The 21,408-nt window shown below is 26.2% G+C and overlaps 1 protein-coding gene across 1 annotated transcript; it reads right to left on the bottom strand.

Moving 5' to 3' along the window:
* Nucleotides 1–11,345: 11,345 nt before the first annotated feature.
* Nucleotides 11,346–16,893, bottom strand: LOC114163793 (polyadenylate-binding protein-interacting protein 12-like). The gene is made up of 11 exons (XM_028048117.2): nt 16,537–16,893; nt 15,919–16,461; nt 15,713–15,823; nt 15,263–15,307; nt 15,098–15,170; nt 14,903–15,015; nt 14,739–14,798; nt 14,572–14,619; nt 14,341–14,409; nt 11,822–11,883; nt 11,346–11,725 (listed from the first exon to the last, which is right to left on the bottom strand). The coding sequence occupies exons 2-11, from the start codon at nt 16,396–16,398 to the stop codon at nt 11,668–11,670; spliced, it is 1,119 nt and encodes a 372-aa protein (XP_027903918.1). The 5' UTR covers nt 16,399–16,461; nt 16,537–16,893; the 3' UTR covers nt 11,346–11,667.
* Between the last annotated feature and the right edge of the window lie 4,515 nt (nt 16,894–21,408).

The raw sequence follows: 21,408 nt of genomic DNA, 5'->3' as shown, positions 1-21,408 counted from the left end.
CTTATTATTTATATATTCAGTTTATTTAAAAAGCCACAAATTAAGTTAAAATTGAAATGATACAATAAAACAATTTCTACATTTACACCTTAATTTTGGTGTTATTAATTTTTCAATTTATCTTTTAAGTAGCTTTTTTTAAATTTAACTTTTTTGTTTAATTATTTTCTAAAATTATTTATGTTTATTTTTATAATTATAATTTTATTATTTTTTGTTAGTGAACATATAAGTATGTGTTTTCAGCAGTTATATATACACCTAATTATAGTGATGATTATTTTTCGTAACTACTCCGTAACAGATTTTTGGTATATACATCTCATTTTTTATTTTATCTTTTTTAATGTAAATTAATTTATTAATTATTTTATCTTTTAAATGTTATATTTACTTTTCTTTATAGTTATTTTTTTAAATATAAATTTTTTATATATTTAATAGCATTTTAATTTAAAAGTAATAAGAATAATTAGTTTTTTTTTATAATTATAAAATAAAAATGGATACACATCCACTTATTGGAAACGTTTATTTTCACATGTTATTATAATATAATTTAGATGTATATATGTGTACAATTATTTTTCTATATTGGTGTATTTTGAATTGAACATATTTTTTAGATGATATTTCCTAATTTTAATTGTCACGGGATTGAATTCAAAGACAACCATAGAAAACAAAAATGTTAAAAATAAAACCAAAACAAAAGAATTCTTTAATGACAAAGACAAATATAGTTTCAATATCATAAATAAATATGTTATTAAATAATTATTTTGTAGTATTTTTTTGTTGATTTTTATTTTTTTATTAAATATGTTTTAAAATCAAATATTCGTTTTTTTACTCACACATTTGAAAAAATTTAAAGAAAGATAGTTTTATGTTTTTGTTTTTTCATCAATAAAGAATAATATATATATATATAATTACATAATTTTTTGGGTTGTGTTATTTTATTACAAAAGCATTTATCTATTGTAAACATTATATAGTTAAACTTAACAAAATTAAGTTAACTCTCTCTTTAGTAATCATATATAAAGTGACTACAAAGTTTGGGTTTGTAATCAAGCATCAACTGTAACAAATTTGTAATATGTTGTTTAGTTCTCCATATCCATTCACTGCTACATCTTTGTTCTGCATCTGAAATTCCTCCTTGATTTTCTACACAGACAGAACAAGTGTCAGACTAAAAGTATGACATAGTTAGATTGTCAAGGGACAAAACATCTGACTCACAATTCTTACTTCCTGATAGGCATGTCCCTCCCCCATTACACAAACAGAACAAGTGCCAGACTAAAAATCTTACATAGTTAGATTGTCTTAACAATTCTTGCTTCCTGATAGGCATGCCCCTCTCCCCATTACACAAACAGAACAAGTGTCAGACTAAAAGTCTTACATAGTTAGATTGTCTTAACAATTCTTGCTTCTTGATAGGCATGTCCCTCCTCACAACCCCTCCCCCCAACCCACATTTTTAGTGTGACAGAAGGAGGTTATAGCCCCTCACTTTTTTTTTTTTTTAAATATTAGATTTTACATCTTAAAATTTTTTAAAGTTTGTTAAAAATTTTAAATCATATACACCATTGATGAAAATTAAATTAAGTATATTTTTATTTCTTTTATAAAACATAAAATCTAATGTTAATAAATAATAAAACATAAAATTAAATATAATAAAGAATAAAATATTTATTAATATGTATTTTTTATTTTATTTTTCTTGTTTTTTGAGTTTTTCATTTATTGTACTCATTAACCACTTTCACTTTTTTAAAAAAAAATTAGACATAAACTCACTATTTTTGCTTTCATTTCTCATATGTTTTCTTCTATTTTTGAAAAAAAAAATATTTCTCTTTGTCTCACTTAATAGTGAAATATTAGTTTAATAGTTAGCACTTTTTTTCTTATTTTATGAATCCTTGTATATTCATTTTTTATGAATATAGAAGAAAAAATAATATATTTCTTGTGTTTTTTCATAAGTAGTTTTAAATTATGATTTGATTATTAAAGTTTTTAACTAATTATTTCTCCAAATTTTCAATTAGATTATGATAATTTTTTTTTAAATTTTAATTTTTTAAAAATCATGTATATTGATGTAGAATAAAAGAATAAATTTATGTCTTTAAAAGTAATAAAAAGGGAGATGAAGATGAAAATAAGTAGATTCAACTTTCTTCCATCAAGCATGATACTAAAAATTTAATTAGAAAAGTTAAGTTAGAGGTGAGGAGTTTGATGTTAATTATTTCAAGCATGATAAAAAAACATTCCCAAATATGAGAATCTCCCATGAATGAAAAGGATCAAATTAGTATAACGTATTTAAAATGGAACCCATATCAAATACAATTTTAAAATTATTAATTTTGAGTATATTATTTTGGCCACCTAAAGTTATTGGTCAAGATTTGTCACTAGAAACAAATACACCCTTCCATAACCTATTTTATTTACTATTAAGGGTCATTAAATCAATTGTTGGAAATAAGTTTTAAGTTGATTATGATCCACGATTCTCACTTCCACCCACCTGTTACATGTGTTCTAAATCTTTTTTTGTTATATTGCAAGTGAGAAATAAGTGTGTTTTAGTCTCTTCTTCTAGCCCACGGAATACACAAGAAACATCAATTAATTGTACTACTCTTCTCCTAAGATCTTATTCATGATTAACCTCCAAGCCAAAAATTGTGCAAAAAGAGCTACCTTTACGGTCCATAACATAGTTTTTTATGCAATATAGTTTTTTTATGTTTATAGTATTACCTAATTTAATTATCTTTCCACAACCTTAAAAAATGATAACCTAAAAATGTGATGAGTGTGTCTTATAAGAGGTTTGACTATTTGACATTTAATGAAATAATACCGTTTTGAGCTTCAATCTTGTATTTGACATGTAGACATTTGTAAATAACTTCAAATCATATAAGAAAATATCAATATCCTTAAAACATTTTTTAGAAATTATTGTCCATTTTTACTACAGTGTATAAAACGATATTTATTCCACATTAACAAACAAAAATCTTTAAGAGTGCCTTACTAGTGGATAATATTTTTAAATTAGTTGTTCGTAAGGAGATGTTCCTATACAATCTTATATTTTGGCTTTTGACATTTTAATAGAGAAATTCTAGTTCTTAATTTCGAAACAATTTTATTTTTCATTTACATAAACAAAGTCCAAATGATAAAATCCTAACACTTTTAAATAAAAAAATAACAAAAAAACATATCAGATAAAATTCACATTAGTTGTATATGTGTATATTATCATTATCATTATGTTAACTTGAGATTCTAATGGACAATTAAAGTATTGTAGCATCCACCATAATCTGTGGAAAAGATTTAATTGGGTAATGTTACAAACATAAACGGACTAAATTGATAATTTTAAAACACTAAGGATACAAATAATATTTTAACTATTAAATTCTATTAATCAATATTTAGTGTGACATTACATTTTATTTATAACTTTGTAATGAAAGTGTGGATTATTCATGGACAAATTTATAGTATTATTGACTTTAACAAGAAGAGATAAAATATGTTCAAAGAAAGAAGAAACCAAACTATTAAAAACTAGTAGAAACATATGGATGTAGTAGTGTATGTATGTTTACTTCTTTTTTTTTATAATAACAAAAAATTATAAAAATTATTAGATAATGGCATTGAAAAGGAAAAGAAGTAATGGAAAAGTTATTAAATTCTGAACATTTTGATACATTTTAAGTGTGCATTCAAATTCAGTAGTAAAAATCGAAAAAATGTAATTAATAAAAAAATAAGAACAAATGCCGAAAATTAAGAATAATAAAATTAAAAAAAAATCCTTTTTATTTAGTAAAATAAAAAATTTAAGTATTAAAGGATTAACTTGAAGTGATGTCATCCTAGCAAATACATTTGTTATATCAAAGTAAGTGGACCAAACAAATACACGTGGAACTGTCAAATTTATTGCATTTTGATTATCGATACATATCACATTATCACAATACAATACTGATATATATGTCATAACATTATAAATACTACTCGAAAGTCGGATCCAATTCTCCAGTAAATTATTTCTGGACCACATTAATATTAATTGTTTTTTCAATATATGGTTTAGTAAACACTTTTTCTTATAAATTTTAATTTTAATTTACTATTTGGTATGATATTCAACATATAACATTATCAATTTATGAGTATCATTTTTCTTTGATAAATCATTTATCATATTTATAGTTTTCTTTTTTCTTATCTTCATCTCTTCACTAAAAGTTAAGGTGCTTCTTCTGTCAGTTATTTCTTACATAAGAGGAGTTGATAATTAATGAGATTAACAGTATAAACATGACCTTTTTTGCTATATTTTATTTAAATAATTTTTATGATAATATTTTATAGAAATATTAAATAGAAAATAAATTTTCCAAAATATAGTAATAAAAATGTAATAATCAAGCTTAGTCATCTATTTCTATTGAAACAGTTTGCGTTAGATATATACAAGCATGTGTGTTGTTTTGTGCAATGAACTGTTTTACTAGGGAGCTTTTCGAAATAGTAAAATTAATAGAGTCCATTTTTTTATCATCCTTCATAAATTTTTTAAATATGATGAATTACTTACTTTCTAACATTTCTTTTTTATTTTTTATAAAAACTAAACACCCATCCATCATTTTAAAATCATATTATGTCAACATATTTAATCTGCAAAATTAAATAGAATAAATATTTTCTTCAGGATTATCATCAATATGAACAATTATTAGTTCTTCAATATTTTTTGTTTATTTTAACACGAGATTAATCCTTACAAAACACTAAACATGTATCGATTTAAATCTTAGACGACAAATCCATAATGATATAAATCAGTTAATCACAGTGTCAGATTTTAGCATAAGCTACTAAAAAACGATATTTTTTATTTGTTTATTTGTGGTAGTATGTTTTTAGAGATAAATTTAGTTATTTTTTTATTTGATAATTTGAAAGTAACAAAAAAAAAGACGGTTTTAATCATTTGAATGAAAATTATTGTAGTTTAAAATTTATAAAATAAAAAACGTCTTTATTCATTAAAAAATCTAAATAAAATGCATGTTTTGTAAAACCGATTTTAGTTTCAGAAAATAAAATCATATCAGTTAAAATGTAAGAAATGTTTAAATCATATTTAAACGGTACAATATATTTTTAAAAATTTAGAAGATTAAAAGTGAATTGAACTCAATTTTTGGAATTGAGAAAACAAAAATAATATTTTTAATATTAGTCCTTAGTTAATGATTTAAAACTCTACAAGTCTTTCTTTACTTTCTACTTTCAACAGTACAAGGCCTACTTTTTAATTAAGAGAAGGTTCTAATTTAATTTTAAAATTTATAATAAGCACAAAAGCAAATATGTTCTTTTGGTTAAAATATCATTTAGTTTTGTTTTCTTCCAATTCTACACGTTTGGAATTGAATTTGAGAAAAGGAGAGAATGGTATAAAAGTACTATGATGTTAATGTCATGACTCGCGAGTTATATAATAATTAATTAATTATTAATTACGGAGGTGAAATTAGTCTAATCATCATAAAAATCATTCACCGGTGACTAAACTGCGTAGACATCCACATCCTTATTAAAGTTAGTGATTAGCATCAGACAAAATGATAGCATAAAAACGTTCTTTTTGTTTATTTGTATGTTATGTTTACGAAGCGATCAGAAATGTAAAATAAAACCAACGAATATAATATTTTATGATGAAAAAAAAACATAAATCAAATCACATGTTTTTTGATTTGGAAAGAGAAAAATATTTAATAAGATGGGAAAAAGTAATATTTCATCATATTGTAGTTTTTTAAGAGAATAGAAGATTAAACCATCTAATTAAATAATATATTTTGAAACTCTGGTGTGTATAATTAATGCCTCGGATCATATTATCGGATAAATAAAGAATTTTAATGATAATAATGAAATAAAAACAACCTGTGGAATAATAGATGTTTTAATGAAACGATTAGCACTAATTTTGCTTAACTCAGGGATTATCTTAAACAATATTTTTTTTTCCAGTATCCCAGTTACTCTTTTGTTTGAACTTTAACTAATGGATTATTTTTAAGAATACTAATTTAAATTTATATGGATAAAGAAACACGCGATTGACGTTGTGACTATGATAGTCTTTTAAAGTTTGGTAGATTGAAGAAAACAGAAAGAAAAGATAATGTTAGAAGTAAGTAATCAAGCTTATATATAAATCATTAAATATTAACACAGTGAACAAAAAGAAACATGAATTTTGGCTGTGCTTAATTAAAGAACCTCCACTGTGTTTGGGGAAATAACTTTGAATCAGTCTATCTATGTTCATATTTGTTTTTATTTAAATAAATTTTTAATTTTAAAATTACTTACAAAATAAATAAAAACTATTTATCATTAAATTGTAAAAATTATTTATATTTATATTAAAATAAAAATAATTATTTTTATTATCATAAAAAAATAACGCACATGTGTATTCTCATTAATATTAATATAAATGATTATTTTACATTACTTAAATTTTAATCCATTTATATCATATTGGAGATATAATTTTCCATGTTTTTAGTTGACTCATATAGGTTCTATTAAGTTACATTATATTTATTATATCATTAAACATTTCAAATGTTATATATATATATATATATATATATATTATTTATGGATATGTTTATCGTGAGTAATCTACTTCTATGTAATCTACTATCATTACAGTTGAAACAACATACAACAAAAAAAGGTAAGATAATGTATACTCATTTGTTCACATTACTTCATCAACTAATTAATATCAAAAGTATAAATTGTTATTGACAATTAATTATATTTTCAAATTAGATAAGAAAATTTTGAACCTATCATATCATATGACCTTTAATTCAAGGTCTTATAAAAATAAGATTGTAATTTTGATATTATGTTTGAATAGAACAAATAGAATTTTAACTTTTTTTATAAGTTAAAAAATTAGATGCTTCATCAACAACTAAAAAAATATTATGATTACAAAATAATGATAACTACATAAATAATTTATTTTCATTTTTATATTTAAGAATTCTATAATATTTTATTTATGTAACAATAAAATATTTTTATTTTATTTCGGGATTCTTTAGTTGTCTTGTGCAATTTTGTAGTTTTGATATACTCGAAGTTCTTAAATATTTGATGTGAGATCTCCATCACAATGCAAAATTTAATTTTGTTGAGACGCAGATATGCATTGAGATGCGAGGAAGGTGAGTGCGACAGCAGCATTTTGTTGGTAAGAGAAAACGTTGTTACCTACGATTCTTCCAAATTATCATTGCCTCACACATCTTCGCAATCACTGTCACACAGGAATGGGATTCGCAGAAACACTCCAATGTCTTTCTTTTTCCTCTGTTACCCCTCTCTCTCTTTTATTCTTATTAACTTATATCATTATTAAGCTTTTGTTGTTGTAACTTACAATGTGGCGTGTTTGGTCGAGTTTGAAACGGAATAAAAGGAAAGTTTAGTTTTTCCACGTTCAACCATGAGAGAGTCAAAGACCTAAACCTTAGGAGGTGGTAATCTTGAATTCAAGAACCTTCAATTATGAATCACTTGTTCAATCAAGGTGTGCTTCCATTTTTTTTCCGCTCACAGAAACAAAATCATAACACAAATCTCTTCGATCAATGGTCAACCGTGTCGTGTAATCATAAAAAACAAAATGGATAAAAAAAAGTGTAGTTAAAAGACAACAAAAATTGAGTTTGAACACGAATGCATTTTGCGGATATTTTAATTATATTTCTTGTCATGTTTCAAGTAAGATTAATATAATTATTGTAAATTCTTTGAATAATATTTTTACCATGTTCTCTTCTTTTTCATTGGTCCTAATTTAATAATGTACAACCTAATAATATCATGTTGTTTAAGGCCTAACGGGTCTTTGACTTTTTTTCTTTTCCTTTGTTAGTTTCTTTTCTTTCTTCACTTTTTCTTTCTTTTCTTCTTTTGCAAAGTTTTCCTTCTCCATCATTTTTCTTCCTCTTTCAAAATTTAACTCCAATTCTCTTTTGAAGTCAAATTCCGACTTCAATGGTAGGTAAGTTCAAGATCACACTATGCAAATAATTTGTAACTTGAAGTAAATATAGCTTTAATTAATTAATTAATTAATTTTTATGCTAATACCGGACATATTTAATGGTTTTGTTAATTGACAAAAATATTTCTCTTATGTTATTTAATATGCGATTACAATTTTTTATTGTTTAGTTAGATTCTTAGGAATTTTGTAGCTTCTTATGACAAATATTTAGGTCATAAGTGACTCTCACACAGAGAAATTACCTTACACTATAATTAATTTGTTTGTTTAAATATAAGAACAATCGTTGTTGACGTAATTGATTTGTTTTTATTGAATTTCAAGTTATTATTAGGTTTACATTGGAATAGGGGTTTAGCATGGACAAATTAAATATATTGGTTTTACCATGAATACCAGACTTTCTATGTATTACATTTTTTTTTATAGTTGTTAGAATAAGTAAATTGGTTAGTTTAAGATATAAGGTTGATTTTGAAAGGTTATGCAAAATTGTTAATTATGCTTAATTTGTTCACGTGTAGGATTATAAATGAATTGATTTTCAAAAAAACTTGATCCACTCAACAGATTTTGAGGCGTTCAGCGGATTTTGTCTTAATAGTCAGTTTCACTATCAGATTAGTTGCTCAAGGAATAAACACATTGGAATATGCTCAATTAATTTATTCAAAGAAACAATTAAGATAAACTCTTAATTTAATCCACTCAATAGATTGAATTTTGTTTAACAAAAACGCTTTATTTTAACTTGTTATATATTTAATTCATTTGGATTATTTAAACCATGACTACTATTTATGAATATGTGTTTTATATTATTGTTTAATCTCAAGAAAGTGATGAAGAATTTATATTTAAAGATGATATGAATTAAGTTGAAATCATATACATAAGATAATATGTTGACTAAATTTATGATTGTAGGGATTAAATATCAAGTACAGAAATTTGTGATTACAAATATATGTTGATTTCAATCATGTCCATTAATGTATAAGTTGAAATTGAAAAAAAAAAAAAAAAAGAGTCTCTTGTATACACAAAAGACATGCATATTTGAATAAATAATATATGTACCAGTAACTCAAGGACTAATTTAAAATATATTTTTACACATGAATAAATAATACATTTACTAGTAATGTAAATTTTTATATTAGAATAAAATATAATTTTTCATCTAAAATTTTGTCTATTCCCTTCAATTTAAATTTTTTTACATTAATCCTTGAGAGTATCTTACACCAAGTACTCCGTCCATATTTTGTTTTACATTAGTTTTGATTGAGTCTCAAATTTTCAGACATGACATCTCATAATTTGTGACATAAAACAAATAGATCAATATATTGACTTTATAACAATTATTTTAATAATCATATAAAAAATCAATAAATTTATAGTATAACTTATTTCAGTGGTAGTATATATCTACTACATTCTTTATATAATCAAAAGTAAACCCAATGTTTTTAGTATGGAACACGTAGCTGCTTGACATGACATATTACTTACGATGGGATAATTAACTAATCTGACTAATAATGATTTTATTGGTTGCACGGAGTGAACTTTATATTTATGCATTATAATGATGAACTGTTTAGTCAACCCTTCATAAACAAGGAACCTATATGACTTTTTTTAGAACAAATAAGATTAGTTTTTATTATATTTTAGTGAATAATTTTCTTATAAATGTCGGAAATTACAATTCAAATTTCATGCTCAAGTGACAATTAATTTTATTTTTTCACAAAAAATAATTTAATCTTGTTAATGGTTAATAAACCATTCAAACAATAAGTATAGGGACACCTTACATTATTTTGAAAACTCAAGATAATGGTACAAAATATAAAATATTTTTAAGTTAATCAAATAAATTATTTAAATTAACAATTCTAGATTTAATATATAAATAAAAATATGAAGACATTCTTAAAATTAATAGAAAAAAGAATTCCCTTCTAAATCTCTATCGTAGTTATTGGATACAAAAATCTATTAATCTCTATCTACCTACATTTATTTTTTATTTGCCATAACAAATTATTTATCTATATACGGAACAGAAACAAAATATAATTTGTAATAAAACGTGTTTTAAAATATTCTTCTAGGTACAATACGGCATCAAGCATATTTTAGTATTACTTAAAATAGTTAGCATCTCGCACAAAACTTTAAGGCCCGTATACAGTATAAATCTGGTAAAACTTAAAATCTATTTTTAAGATAAACTTGAAATAAGTACTTTAGATTTAGTTTTATAATTATCTACCTAAAATAAATAAACTAATTGTCGAAGAACCGATCCCTAAAAGTTGAGATAATTTTCATTTTAGACTATTAAAGTCGAAAACAAAAGATAATATAATATTCTCAAAAATTAAAAAAAATATAGCTTTTAACTCCAAGCATTAAATTAAAAGATAAAAAAAACATTTTTTTAAAACTCTTAGTTTAATTTTAGAGTTTATAAACTTTAATAGTATTTTATTAAATTTAAAGAATTAGAATTAACTTTGTAGTTTAAGAAATTTTAAAATAATAATTTATAATTGTGTAAATGTAAAATTTAAATTATATAAATTTCAAATACAGAAGGATAATTATGAATACATACATTTATTTTAACAATACGCTTTCTTCTGAGATTAAAAAAATAATTTATTAAAATTTTATAACAAAAAGTCCTACTTAAATCTATAATTTTAGAGGAATCTTACAAAATCTATGTAAGTTCTCTAATGGAGGGATCTTGCAAAATAAGAGTCTTAAACTTATAACTCACTCTAACCAGGCATGCCAAATGTTTGTACCAAAACGAAGTGAACAAATGAATTCCCTTAATGCATAAGAAGACAGTGTGTTGTTGCAAAGGAGAACTCCACTCCAAAACAGAAAAATGTAGAAACAAAAAGTAGCGCAAAAATCGGAACATGTTTGGGCAATATTATGAAACCAAATGACTTGGAGACTGAGTAGGTGGCTTCCACCAACCACATAACACTAGCAGCCAAAACTAGTGTTCGCAATATACTCTAACACACTTCTCACACATCTTTCATTATTGGCTAAAAAATTTTGAGGTAGAAGTGGTGGTTGGTGCATGCAAGATAACAAACAAACAAAAACAAAAAACAGAACCTAACTAAAACAAAGGCTTTGTAAGATGTTTCTTGAAGTAAATTCCAGATGTTAGAAAAATCCAACTATAAAATTTTCTCCTTGCAAGATCAACCCATCATAAATTAAGCCTTAGAGATCCTCAAAACGCCACCCAACTCTACATCTAAACACATAATCCACGATCCCAACAGAAAACAAAGATACCATACTGCAAGTCTCATCAAGGACAAAAGTATCAACAAAACGCCACAGGTACCTTAGAATATATCTGTTTCTATGTATGTATATATGTAAATATATCTCCGAGCACCAGCAACCCCAGAAACATGCAAAAGGACGATTCAGTGGATGGAGGATCGGGGAGCGCGAGGACGGACAGGTGTCTTTGACGGACTTACCCTGCTCAACATACCATGTTTCAAGCAACATTAACGAAGGTTGTAGTAGGTTTAAGGATAGGTCAGTTGAAATGAAAGGAAGATATGTTAGTCTAACCTTATAGGCAGTGAACCCAAAATAACACCACTACAGCTCAGTGCAGCAATTGCACTCTCAGCCTGCAAGAATGAGGCAAATAAAAGCAAATATTAGCCAAAACATTTGGAGACAAGATACTTTCCTCTACAACAACATATAAATATTGGGAGTAGAACATTTTATCACAGATACAAGAATTTTACTGGGACCACACCATCATGTTACAAAAAGAGACAAATTGAAACTGACAAAGATGAAACAAAATTCCAAACACTACAAAGGCAACCGAGTGTAGCATCTTATCGTCGTCTGAGAGCTCTTCTGCATTAACAAAATAATCAGCAAAAAGAACAAAACAACATTTAACTTGCAATAGATGTTGAAATAAGGATGGAAAATGGATAAAAAGATAAATACATCAAAAACAACATATCCAAAAAAGATTAAGCAAACACGTCTATGCTATTAACAAAGTCTATGCTATTAACAAAGTTAAACAGCAGAAAGTTTGAGGATGGGCACATCAAAATTGAAGACAAGGTTTAATTGAATTTATCATCATATCTAAAATGTATCAATTTTAGATTATTTAATTTAAACAAGACAAACTCAATAGCATGACTGAGCCACCAGAATGTGATCTATGAAAATCAACAAGCCCAGGTAACATTGCCTAGCTCAATAGGCTAGAAACTAATACTAATGAACTTTGTCAGGTCTCCATATTATAGTAATCCTAACACTGGCTAGAAACTAATGAACTTTGTCAGGGGTCTCCATATTATAGTAATCCTAACACTCATGTATGGATAGAGGTGAATATCATTCTCTTATTCACGGATGAAAGAAAGCAGCGCAGCCTTCCTCTAATAATATAATGGGAGCCAAAACAAGGCCTACTAGTATGAGATTCAACCAACCATCTCTAGTTATATGAAAAAAAAAATCACTATTGCAACCTTTTTTTCACCACACTACATGTTTCAAAAACGATTTCATGGATTCCTAATTCAGTTTTCTTCCTTTCAAAAATTATAAAAAAGGAAAATAAAAGAGTGTTATGCTAAAAAGGCATGCAACATGTTTTCTTTATACAAAAGCCAATTGATTTAGGTGTTATATGAATTGCATCTATGATTATTGTTGTAATTTAATATTTAGTTTGTCTTAAAAAAATAAATTCAATTTGTCTTCTGACTTTTCTCCCTCCTTTTCTGTGGTATCACAGTGTAGCTTGAATTCAAACCAAAATTGTCAACATTAAGATCCTAACTAGAATCAGAAGGGAGAGAACAACACCTAAAATGTGATTACAATATAGATCATAAGGTCCTACCTATTATGCACATTTATAATAAAAAATATATATAAATATAAGATAACAGATAAGAAAAATAATCTTAAAAATCATTAGTTCGTTACTAAGATTTAATTAAATTTCAATAAAAAATACATAAGTCAGTTGAAACCTACAAGTGAAGTTAAAATTATAGCTCCAATATAAATGAAATTTTTATTTATCATTAGTCAAACATTACAAAGTAACAAAAGTTTACGATTCAAGAGAAAGGGACATGTTTTCTACAACTCCTACAGTTAACTATTAGCCACAGCCAGTATAATGTTGTTTGGCACAGTCAGCAAGCAATCAGAAACTAGTTAAAAGGGGAGATATCATTTGGAAAAATGTAGAAAAAAAAACTAGTATGGACCACACCCAGCAGTCCACAACCAATTTTGACTTCAAAGGAGATAATTGGTAAACTGCAACTGTGATACAAACAAATTCCAACCACCACATTCCATCAGCCATCATCAACAAGAACAAATCAACCACAGACCAATCATAGAACACATACTGAGAGATGACATCAAACAAGGAATTGTGTTCAGATGGATATAGTTTTCTCTTCTCTCCAAATTGGTTTTGGCCCACCACCAAAATGGCAGCTCACTACAACATTAAATGTGTGTGATTTTATGTCAATGAAAAACCAAAATATATCATTATCTAATTTAACGTAGAAGCAGTTTTATATAGCTTCTGAGATCTGCATCATTTATGTGCACATATAGGTAGCAGATGCAAATCAAGCACTCAATAAGATTGGCAATTTCAGCGCTTCTACGATCTTATTTTTAGTTTCTCATTTTACACTATAAATAGTAATGTTTTACTATATTATCCAGCATTAAAAAAAATGTTTGGGTGATTCTAAAGATCTAGCTTACTGACACTACTAAAAAAAATTAGAAGGATCATCACGACTCCTTTTACACACATTTCTGTTGATTCTTTTCTTCAAAAAGACTGTTTTGGAGCTATTTCAGCAGGCAGTGTGCAGCTACTATAACTATGAAAATATGAATCACAATTATTGACAGAAATTTACCCACAGGCAGTAATAATGGATTCCCTTTTTGGGGAGGGGGTGGGAATAGAAGAGTAGCACTCCAATAGACAATACATAAAATAGCCGTAAACCAGAGTTCACTCAAAAGAAAACAATACATTTGAAAAGTTAGAAAGTAATTACCAGTGCAAACTCAACAAATGCAATTCGAGTTGAATGATGGTAATCCCCAAGAAGCCTCAAGCGTTGAACCTACATGAATAAATGAAAATATTTTACAAGATACTCATTAACCAACAACAAACGGTATTCAATCTAAACGAATACACCAAAATAATGGAAAATTTCTCATATGGCACTTAAAGTTAGCCATCAAAAAATACTATAATCCTAGTTCCGTTAAAAGCTACAAACCTCTCCACAAATAGATTCAAAGAAGTGTTTGACATCTGCTTGAGTAAGCTGCAGAAACAATAATTTTTTTTAAGAATAGTGAGATTCAAATGCAGCATAAGACATGAGAGAAGACGAAGTAGTTCCTTCAAGCAAGATTCTACAAATGTGTCAAATCCTAAAAGTACCTTCTTGTCGATATTTGTGCAATAAATTGTTCTTGAGCACATTTCCCTTTCATCTTCAGACTGAGAAATACAGCACCATCAGGAAGGTTAATAGCAATGCTAATTCACTATGGCCAAACATCTTCAAATATGTGTAATAGGCATCATGAACAGAAAAATATTACCCTAGGCAAAAATGTTGGATTCACAGGTGCAATGGCAGTTTTTGAAGGCAGCACTCTCAGCGGGTAATATCCAAGCATGGTACCAGACAGGCTCAAGGCAGCCCTTGCTCCATCTTTGCACACAACAACGTTATACAGTGAAATATCAATAACAATCACAGCTTACAAGCAACATACATTTGGAAAAAATGTTACCTTCATCTGTAAACTCAATAAAGGCAAATCGAAGAATAGAATTAGGATCTCCACATACGCGGCAATCAACAACCTATAACCAGCAACAAGGTATCAATTTAGTAATACGATCTCCCATAATTAGGAAGAAAAAGGCGTGTCCTAAATAAATTGTAACCATGCTACCTGGCCACAGTTGAGAAAGAGAGCAGCCAGCTGCTCTTCAGTAACCTAGACACCAACAGAAACACAATCATTTGTGTGTATTCCAACAGAGAAAATAATCAATTGCACGAATACAGGCAGCAAACATCGCAAGCTAGTTGAAACAAGAGAATCCACAAGGCAGCTAGACAACAATCATTAGCATGAATGCACGTGGCAAACATTGCAAGCAATCCACAACACCGGCTCAAATGAATACATGTTGCAAACATTGTAAGCTAGCTGAAATAGGAGAATCCACAAAACAGCCAAACAATAGTGATTGGCACTAACATGAATACTCGTTACAAACTAGCTGAAACAAAAGAATACACAAAAAACCCTAAACAATAATGATTGGCACTAACAAACGTGGCAAACATTGTAAGCTAACTGAAACAAGACAATCAACAATAGAGATAAAATTTATACCAGTTGATCAATGTCAGACACATAAACGGTCCTCCGAATCATCTCTTCTCTTTTCTCCATATCCATTTTATGATTCACTCTTCGCTTCCCAGGATTATAGCCATTCTTCCTCTGTAACACATGTTATAGTATTAAGAAAAAAGGTAAAACATTCATGCTAGGGAGAGAACATAATCTAATTGAAATCAAAAACAATTTACTCATACCCTTCTATTGTTAATTTGTCCATTAGCACTGCCAAAGTTATTAGGCAGCATAAAATTGTTAGTGTAACCAAACCCAGTATTAGGTCCAGCTAAAAAGCCATGAGTATTGGTTAGTGATGGGGGCACAAATTCCTCGGCCATGGGGTTCAGCTTTGATAAAAGCTCTTCCAAATCCCTCATGTCACGCTTGAAACTGTCACCCCCATTCTCCCCACTCATAACCCCATTCATCCCATACCCATCGTTGTTCACCCCATTTCCGTGCATCTGAGTATTGTAGCTGTAATTTCCATTAGGAACTGTCATAGAGCTGGGAACTCTCTCTGGATGCTGTTGATGGGTAAACACACCGTTGGTCAGATTCTGATCGCTTCGAGTTTTCGATTTCTCGACCTCACTCGAATCCGCAGACACTACACCGCTGTCCAAACTCTGACTCGAAGAACCGATTTTGGCCCCAACATTCTCAGCAACCGCCATAATCACTTGCGTAGAGATGAAAAGTCGCTGTCTTTTTCTCCGCTTTAAGGTTTTTTCGTGAATCTGTATCAACCAGTAAAACCTTACAAAAAGGAAAAGACCCAGAACGAGAAAACCTTATTCAGAACGAAAACAAACCTGGGTTTTTGTCTAAAAATTCTTCATTGACATAAGATCAAACTGATCATGGAGATTGAGACACAACAACAACCACAACCAAAAAAACAACCTTAAAACCCCAGAAAAGAAACAGAGAGAAATTGGTGATAGAGGTTTATCTTACTGACGATTAATGTTATAGAGAGATGTGAGAGGGTAATATTCTTCGGATCGTCCGTTTTCACTGCACTGACTTTTTAGACCCTTGCAGCAGAGAAGAACGTCCCAACTTGATGTCTTGATGGTGATGATGAATGCATCAAAGAAAAAATTGAACAGCGTGACTCAATTTTTTTGTTTGTTTTTTTTTTTTTCATTAATTTTCCACAACTGCCCATTCAGTCACACATGTCGCCACGCGTCTGATGCATCCGCCAGGATACTCATAAACCAAAGCCACGGATTTGATATTCAAAACATCAATTAATGAGACACTTATCTTTCATGCCAGATGATGTTAATGCCATTAAACATAATTAGAGGGATTAATAAGAAGAGCCGTGGCTACTAATGTAATATTAATGTAAAAGATAGAATAATCTTTTTATTCTTTTTAATGCAAAGGGTATTGGTTTTCTAAGTTTGATTTTGACGTTTTCTCGATATAATGATAGTGATATCAACACTTAAGAAAATCAAAATGAAAGTTTTGTTAAACAACAAAAGTAAAAAACTTATAATCTGCTTATTGTGAAAAGATTTTTTTTATAAATATTTATATAGTTTTAGGATATTTTAGGTGAGTTTGTTCGTTGAATTAGTTACAAGTAAGAGAAATAAGAAAAATATTGAAATTAGTTCTTTTTATAAATTAAAATTAGTTTTTGAGCAAATTTTTTTAAAAAAAAAGTCTATACTTTTATTAATAAACAACAAAATTAGTTTTTAATAAGTGTATAAATTAGTTTCTAGCTTATTAAAAGCAAGTAGATACAATGTTATACTTCAAAATATTTGATTGAGGAATATTTTAAAAAATTACACGATATAGTTATTTTAATTTTAAGAAAAACTTGAAAAACAAAATATTGGCAAATGATGACATCTTGAATCATTCATGATGACTATAATTGGTATTCATGTTATATAATTTAAATAAATGGAGAAACACAGTATTTTCTTCAATACAAAGTGAGACATTTTATTTATAATACAAAAAAAAATATTTTTAATATAATAATTTTAATTGTCTTAATTTTTTTTAACTTTCATTAATATTTAATATAATTGAATATATATTACTATATATGTTTATTATAAAAAATGAATATAAACATGAAATTAATACTTAAAATTATTAAAAAAATTAAATTTACAAAAGACAAAAATAAAGCTTGAAAAACTAAAAATAAAGTTAACTAAAATCTTGATTTGGATGACAATAATTAAAAAATGGGTAAAAAATGATTAAATTTAAAGAAAATAAAATTGATAAAATAGTTATTTTAATTTAAAAAAGTTTTATTTAAAAAAAATTAAAAAAAAATATGTGAAAAGAAAATCCTTTTATGTAGGTATAAAAATGACGTTTAACTGAGTTAATATAATTACTATTATTTTTTTCTCTAAATAAATTGTTATTTTTTTATAATGTATCGATATGCAATGTATTGTATTTGGTTTTATATTTTTAGTGAAAATATAATGACCATTTTATTTTAGTAATTGAAAAGAAACTCATTTTGTAAACTAGTTTTATTTCTAAATCAATTTTGATAGTTATATACGTCTAAAAACTACTCCTCGCTGTAACAAGTAACTTTTGCATCAATTCATTTTTCAGGATTCTTGCATGCTTCGTGAGTGTAAGCTACACAACTTTATTTTCACATCTTTCAATGTCTAAAAGAAAGGTTGACTAAAAAACTGCACGCATAAAATGAAATAAAATATCTCAGTCATCAATATTAAAGATGCACATTTTACCAACAAATGAGAGGTAGAAGGTTTATGTGTCAACAATGAAATTTAAACTTTGTAAATGAGCCAATCTTATGTTTTGATTATGGGTAGAAAAATAAAAATATATGAAAAATTAAATGAATATATAGATAGAAAAAATATATATTTCAAGCCAGCTTGATAACTTATTTATAAGGATTTTAGAATAAAAATGTATAAACATAAAATAAAATTAACTTATAAATAAATTATATATAAGACACTTTTTACAAATTAAGTTAATTATAGCATTGACAAAATTTATTTCTTTTTTTTTGCATAAAAGAGTTTAGAAAAAAAAATTATTCAAACAAACTTTATGTTATTTCTTATTTTTATTTCTTTTATCAATTTGGTGAATCAATGAATAATATTTAAACATTGGATTAAGAGAAAAAAATGAAAAACAAATATATTAACACTTTTAAATATTGTGTGAGTAGAATGGTATTTGTATATATAGGGTTAGAATCGGTTTACTTACCTCGAATCTTAATCTTTAATTTTATTAAACTTTATATTTTTTTCACGCATATTCATTTTTTCTTTCATTAATTGTTAATGATAGATGTTAATCTGAATTGATTTTTGATTTGAACCATCTTAACATCATATAAAATTAAGGATCAAAATTTGATATAAATATTTAAAATTAAATATGATATAAATGAACTTTAACACTCTTATTTGTGCATGTAGAAAGTAGGCATAAATATGCTATAAAGGAGCTTTATGTCATATTTGAATATACATCATTTGCATCAACTTTAAATCTCTTATTATGTTATTTTTAATATGATTAATTCTATATAAATTGGTTGTAAGATAATAATTCAACTTTTAAATATTTAAAAAAAAAAATAGGAGTCTTTGCTCTGTCTTCCATTGATTAATTGGAAAATAAATTTTACGGATATATCTCAAATTTAATTTTCAACTCTCCTAATGATGAATCTCTATTTTTTAATCTATGGTCACGCAAAAAACGAAATCTCATCTCACAAATAAATTATGCCATACATGCGTTGACAATGAATGGTAGTTTAAGAATAAATTCCAATTTTAGTTCACATGGGAGTTTACATAGGATAATGTAACAATGAAAATAAAATATTATTTTTGTTTTCTTAAGCTACGTATAACTTTCAGTCGACTATGTGTATAAGAATAGTTTTAACTATTTATTTTGACCAATATTTTTACATACAAAAAATATTTTTATATACAAACAAGTCGAATGAAATTGAAAAAAGAAATCGATTGAACCAACAGAGTAAAATACAACAAAGCGTGTGACTGATAAAAAAAATTATAAAATTAAGTAATTATAAAATTTTAAAAAGTAATAGATAGAGATGCTTGTAGAACTCGTAAATAAAGTAATTATAAAATAGAGTTAAAATAAATAAATAAACAACTTGGGAATTTAGGGAACTTAGAAGAAAAGGGAAGAAACAACGCGATCAAAGAAAATTTTGAGAAATTGAAGGGCAAGAGTATAAAAAAGATGCAAAAATTAAAAATAAAATAAAACAAAAACCAAAAGTGCATATAAGACAAATTATTGAAATGGGTGGTTGAAGGCATGACTGATTGAAGTAGTAGTAATTGTTGAATGTGATTGGCATGTACATATATAGTGTTACAAAGTGTTCTAAAATAAAGTTTCGTAGCCGTCTACGAATTACATCGAATTTATAAATGTTTCAACATTAATGATTGTTATGCTATAAAAACACATGCTACATAAACTCACTGCATGATCAACGATGTTCTTGATTTGAATATTGATAAAAACAGCAAGATTTTTCTATTTTTAGACTTTTTTTTTCTTTTTTACATCAGAGGATACTTTTCACAAAATCACCCTTTTCAACAAAATTAACGAGACAGTGAAACCTTAAAGAAAAATGAAACTTCTGTTACAAAACTTCTTTTAAAATATTGCAAAAACAACCTCCAATTTTTATTTATTCAAACAGAACCACTGTTAATATTTAGTTTCGAAGGACCAAGTTACGACCTTAAACAGTGTTTTCCTTGTGGGAAAACTGGTTGGAATAAAGCTTAAAATAAATGATAGAAAATTTGTAATATGATTTTTTTAATTAATAATGAATTAAATAAAAATATTTAAATAATAAAATAATCTATTTAAAATAAATAAATATTAACTGGTGTTGTAAAATTTAATTTAGAATAATTATTTTTATTATTATATTGATTGATATAATTTAATAAATTAGATATTTAAATTTTTAAATAATTTAAGTAATTAATAAATAAGTTACTTTATAAATTTCGTTGATGAAATTTGGAAATTATTATTAGAGACGTGGAATAAACAGTACACTTAGAAAAATTATTTTTAAATATGTAAGAATTTAAATTTAAAAAATAAAATATATTTATAATTAATAAGCATTTAATTGATGTAAAAAAGTTATCTAACACATAAATTTAAATAATATTTAATGATGAAACATTTAAATTTAAATATGGAGAGATTTGAATATTTATAACATTTATAACAATATATAAAGAGATTCTCTCTTTTGTGTTCACATTTTAAAATATCAATTTTACCCTTTAAAATATAATTATTTATTAAATTTTTAAAAATTAACTGTTATTTTTACAAACTTTTTATTTATTTATCAACAATTATTCTCTCATCTTTTATTATATATTTCACTTTATTTTTAATAAACATAATTTTATTATATATTAACTTAATAATATTATATTATCATCACCTATTAATATAATATCATATATATTTAAAAAATGCGTACACATATGTACGTTAGTGTATATAAAAGTAATCGAAAATTTACTTATTTGAAAGTTAAAGCTACATGAAATGAAAAGAAAAGTAAATCAAATTGAAAGAATAAAACAATAGTTCAA

This window comes from Vigna unguiculata, chromosome 9 (assembly GCF_037176805.1).
Source record: "Vigna unguiculata cultivar grain cowpea cultivar isolate G323 ecotype 2 chromosome 9, ASM3717680v1, whole genome shotgun sequence".
In the NCBI taxonomy this organism is placed as follows: Eukaryota; Viridiplantae; Streptophyta; class Magnoliopsida; order Fabales; family Fabaceae; genus Vigna; species Vigna unguiculata.
This window is presented reverse-complemented; position numbering and strand designations above follow the sequence as displayed.